The following is a 5378-nucleotide window of genomic DNA, read 5'->3' as shown; positions in this document are numbered from 1 at the left end:
TTTGTTCTGCTCTAAGAAGAAGAGCCTACATTACAATCTCTTACCGTAACCTGGCAACAAGGGATAGTCTAAGCAACTAGAGAACCTGTTCAATATACATAAAGCTATCAAATCTAAACAGTCATGATGTGACTTGAACCCATAATCTTCTGATCAGAAGTGTGAAGCCTTATCCATTAAAGCCACATGGTCTGTGAGAGCAGAGACTACACGACAACATTCGACCTCAACTTGCCTCAGTCTATTTGGTGAAAGATGGTTGCAATGTGACTGTGAACCGTTCAAATGAATTGTCTGCAGGTGTGGTTGCAGGTGTGACCGCGTTGCCTAGCGACACCAGTTATGCTGCTTGAACCATTGCATCAGTTACAGTCGAGAATCCTCATTCATTCTGTGTGTTTGTGAAAGAGACATTCAGAGTACAACTTGTTTGTTGGCTGTGTGGATACTTTAGCACTGGCATGTACACATACACTTAGTGTGTAACCTTTATTCAACTAGGCAAGTCAGTTTAAGAACAAATTCTTATTTACAATGACGGCCTACCCAGGCCAAACCCGGACGGCGCTGGGCCAATTGTGCACCACAACTATGGGACTCCCAATCACGGCCGGATGTGATGCGGCCTGGATTTCAAACCAGGTACTGCAGTGACACCTCTTGCACTGAGATGCAGTGTCTTAGACCACTGCGCCACTCAGGAGTCCAACTACTTAATAAACGATGACAAGAGCTTTGATATATTCATCTGGACCGATATCCCACTGGGCAAAAACTGGATGAATCAACGTTGTTTCCACGTAATTTCAACAAAAAAGGTTAAATGTGATGGAAAACTGATTGGATTTGAAAGTCATCAAAGTAAGGACATGTAGCAATATGTCATTCAAATTTGACCCTAAATCCACTGACACGGTGACACTTGATTTCACGTTGAATTCATGTTAGTTGACAATGCAACCAAATGTAAATTAAAAACTGGACGTTGAAATGATGTCATCCCAATGGGACATTTCCATTCATCTGCTTCCTAGCAGAGAGGAAGAGGCGAAGGAAGAGGAGAAGGAAGAGGCGAAGGAAGAGGCGAAGGAAGAGGAGAAGGAAGAGGAGAAGGAAGAGGAGAAGGAGGAGGCAAAGGAAGAGGAGAAGGAAGAGGCGAAGGAGGAGGCGAAGGAAGAGGAGAAGGAAGAGGCGAAGGAAGAGGAGAAGGTAGAGGCGAAGGAGGAGGAGAAGGAAGAGACGAAGGAAGAGGAGAAGGAAGAGACGAAGGAAGAGGCGAAGGAAGAGGAGAAGGAGGAGGCGAAGGAAGAGGCGAAGGAAGAGGAGAAGGAAGAGACGAAGGAAGAGGCGAAGGAAGAGGAGAAGGAGGAGGCGAAGGAAGAGGCGAAGGAAGAGGCGAAGGAAGAGGAGAAGGTAGAGGCGAAGGAGGAGGCGGAGGAAGAGGCGAAGGAAGAGGCGAAGGAAGAGGTGAAGGAAGAGGCGAAAGAGGAGGCGAAGGAGGAGGAGAAGGAAGAGGCGAAGGAAGAGGCGAAGGAGGAGGCGAAGGAGGAGGTGAAGGAGGAGGCGAAGGAAGAGGCGAAGGAAGAGGCGAAGGAAGAGGCGAAGGAAGAGGCGAAGGAAGAGGCGAAGGAAGAGGCGAAGGAAGAGGCGAAGGAGGAGGCGAAGGAAGAGGCGAAGGAAGAGGAGAAGGAAGAGGCGAAGGAAGAGGAGAAGGAAGAGGAGAAGGAAGAGGCGAAGGAAGAGACGAAGGAAGAGGCGAAGGAAGAGGGATAACTGAGCCCAACATCAATCTTCTCCAGCAGTTGCCGTGTTTTTGTTATTTTTCACTTACCCAGCAAGGAGTATTTTTATTGAGGTCAATGAGAGTAACATTTTGTTTTTAAAAATGTAATGGCTTATTTTGCTATTTGTGTTTTATTTGGTCAAATAGATGTTTCATAATACTTGTTGTTACTACTGAACAGATCGAAGTAGGACACGTTACATCCTGGCAACTTTTAGAAAAAACACTTTATACCAAAATTGTGCCTATTATCACACTCCAATCTGCTCTCTCATTGGCCAAAATGGTCCCACCTGATCTTGCCTCCTCCCGACTGCCTTCCATTTTGGAAGACATTTATTTTCCTTGTTAAATGGCCACTACAGTATCTGGTTAATATAATGGATAATTCTATGTTACTAGTCATTGAACAGCATCAACATCTCAATAAAACTGAGAGAAAGCTTACTAATGCTAATATGATTATATAAAGGAAAATGTCACTAGCTGGGTTTCCATCTAATTGGTGACAGTGTCACACCCTGACCTGTTTCACCTGTCCTTGTGCTTGTCTCCATCCCCCATCCAGGTGTCGCCCACTTATCCCCTGGGTATTTATACCCGTGTTTTCTGTTTGTCTGTGGCCAGTTCGTCTTGTTTGTTCAAGTCAACCAGTGGTTTGTCTCAGCGCCTGCTTTTCCCCGTCTCTCTTTTTTCCTCGTCCTCCTGGTTTTGACCCTTGCCTGACCTGACTCTGAGCCTGCCTGCTGTCCTATACCTTTTCCCCACTACTCTGGTTCATCAACCCCTGCCTGCCTTGAGCTGTCGTCTGCCTGCTCCTGTTGCTGTAATTAACATTGTTACTTCAACACAGTCTGCACTTTGGTCTTACCTGAAACCCGATAGACAGATTTCCATGCGAGTATTCTAAAATCTGCATAAAAAAAAACAATTTGCGCATTTTTCCACCAGAGATGTTTCCATCTAACTGACTTGTGGATAAAATCACTACGTGATGACAGTGCACAGAAAACAATTACTTTTACTGTTAAATTCCCATGTTTTGAATACAAAAATACAAGGTACATGGCTTTCTATCTACTGATGGTTTTGTCAGAATACATCTTTCGTTACATAACGAATGTGCCCACTCTACTTTTGGCATGTGCGCTCTAGCCAACAGTTCGCAGGTGCAGTGCAGTGCAGGTAGGCTACCTGCACTTCGATGATTATGGACAAAAGAGAAAGATTGTCTTTTTTTTTCAAACGACAGCCAAACATCGATCTTCATGTCACCAGAGTAAGAACTTCGATATGTATTGGAAAGTAGCATCAAGCTCATCAACGTGCACTTTCACCACCCTGTGAAAAGTTCATCGTAACTTATTTCATCTGTAGCCTAATAAACTGCATGCTTTCCCGCGTCATAGTGGGAGGAGCACACAATATTTCATTGCGTGACTCACAATATTTGCTCACAAAGGCGTTTCCACCTAGGCTGGGTACCAGTCTCTTTAGCGAATCCACTCCATGTAACCTACTCCATGTGAAGTGCCAGAGAACGAGCCTGGCCTTTCTGCCGTCTTTAAATATGAACGTTCCATAGAGCCCCACAGTGGAGGTGGACTCATACTGTGGAGTGGAGGTGGACTCATACTGCTGTACTCGTATTGCCGCAGGACATGCTGCAGCACCCTTTGCTTCTAAGATGGTAAAACTAAGAATATGTATTGTTGCAATAACAAACTATTAAAACAATTTACATTTGCATTATTGATATAATGGGATTGGGGTAGTGGAGTAAAAAACACGTGGGATATTTATATAGGAAACCTATTGTGCATGGAGAGCTCTCAGCTCTGTTTTGGGCCCCATTCTGCATGGAGAGCTCTCAGCTCTGTACTGTAAGCGGCGCGCTCATGATATGCTCTTATCTATTCAGTTGTGGGGGTTTGGAGCCAGACACGCTCTGCTGTATGATAGACAGTTTAGTTTGAATTAAATTGGATCTCTCTCTCTCTCTCTCTCTCCCTCTCTGTGCCTCGACCCACTCTCTCTCTCTCCCTCTCTGTGCCTCGACCCACTCTCTCTCTCTCCCTCTCTATGCCTCGACCCACTCTCTCTCTCTCACTTGTTCTCTTCTCTACCACTTGTGGTGGATATCAAGTGATCTGAAGCAGTGCTCACTATTCTCCACATCTATTTTCTATTAGTTTATCATTCTAAACTTGACGAAACGGGAATGGGAACAATATCAAATAAGGAACATGGCATTCGTTCTCCCTCGGCTCAAAGGCCTGCTTCTGCTCATGTCAAACACTTACGTGTACCAGCCCACTAGTTCTAGCAAGCAAACACAGTGCTGGGCACGGCAATCAAGAGATCTATTTAGCCTATGCGTGCTCCGTCAACATTAAGAGGACAGAGAAGCCAAACAAATACGGATTGCTCACATGGAGTGCTCCAAATAAAATACAATGAAGAAAATTGAGAGAAAAAAAACAGAATAAATGATGTTATCAAATAAACCAAAACGTGTTTCTCACAAGTATAGCAGGTTGTAAACTCTGCAAACAACGTTTCCACTCCAACTTCATAGTAAATGACTGCAGGCCTAATTAATCCATGCATTAACAGAAATGAATGTCACTAAATGGCAGGAATTAATGGTGCATTTACTACTGGTGGCGTGTAATAGGTAATTGATAATAATAACAAACAAAGGGCAAACAATTAGCACAATAAAAACATGAATGCGCAAGAATTGGCGGGAGACACCTCAGCTGCATTCAAATCAAATGTTTTTTGGTCCCATGTGCCAAATACAACAGGTGTAGACTTTACAGTGGAATTCTTACTTATGAGCTCATTCCCAAGAGTGCTGAGTTAAAAGTAAGACAAATATTTGCTAAATAAAAAAGGAAATAAGAAAGGAAATAAGGCTTTATACAGTGCATTTGAAAAGTAATCAGACCCCTTCCCTTTTTCCACATTTTGTTATGTTACAGCCTTATTCTAAAATAAAAAAATAAAACAACTTTGTCAATCTACACACAATACCGAATAATGACAAAGTGAAAACAGGTCATTAGAAATTTGTGCAAAAAAAAAAAAAAAACGGAAATATCACATTTACATAAATATTCAGACCCTTTACTCAGTACTTTGTTGAAGCACCTTTGGCAGCGATTACAGCCTCGATACTTCTTATGTGATTCATAAATGTCCTTCAATTTGCAAGAGACTGAATGTATCTCACCGGAGAAAGCAACTGAGTAAACAAAACAGTTCCTCTATGTCTCAGTATGTGTAGCATATCTATCTGATGTTGTCTGGTCAAAAAATAGCATTGAATCACTCATTGATTGAATGTAAGGGAAGCCAGGAGCATTTGGCCTCCCTCGATAATTAAAATAAAATAAAAAATAGCCAATCAAGTTTGATATAAACTGAGTGAGCTCAGCTGTGAATGGTCCTGGCATATATAAAAAAAAAATGTCAAGGGAAGCCAGTTTGGATTTGGCTTCACACCAATCACATCACATCAGAAGACAAACTTCATTGACTGAAAAAAACTTGAATTGTTGTATCATCTCGTTGTCCTTGTCCTCGGGTG

The 5378-nt window shown here is 42.9% G+C and overlaps 1 protein-coding gene across 1 annotated transcript; it reads left to right on the top strand.

The window, feature by feature from the left end:
- The first annotated feature begins 990 nt into the window (after positions 1–990).
- On the top strand, positions 991–1773 carry LOC139553109 (probable inactive protein kinase DDB_G0270444). Its single transcript, XM_071365064.1, has one exon. The coding sequence runs from the start codon at positions 991–993 to the stop codon at positions 1771–1773; it is 783 nt and encodes a 260-aa protein (XP_071221165.1).
- The last annotated feature ends 3605 nt before the right edge of the window (positions 1774–5378 follow it).

Source organism: Salvelinus alpinus, chromosome 25, assembly GCF_045679555.1.
Source record: "Salvelinus alpinus chromosome 25, SLU_Salpinus.1, whole genome shotgun sequence".
NCBI classification, from domain to species: domain Eukaryota; kingdom Metazoa; phylum Chordata; class Actinopteri; order Salmoniformes; family Salmonidae; genus Salvelinus; species Salvelinus alpinus.
This window is presented reverse-complemented; position numbering and strand designations above follow the sequence as displayed.

Excerpts from the sequence above, each read along its gene's own strand:
- LOC139553109 (XM_071365064.1), top strand. The coding sequence starts at position 991 with ATGATGTCATCCCAATGGGACATTTCCATTCATCTGCTTCCTAGCAGA.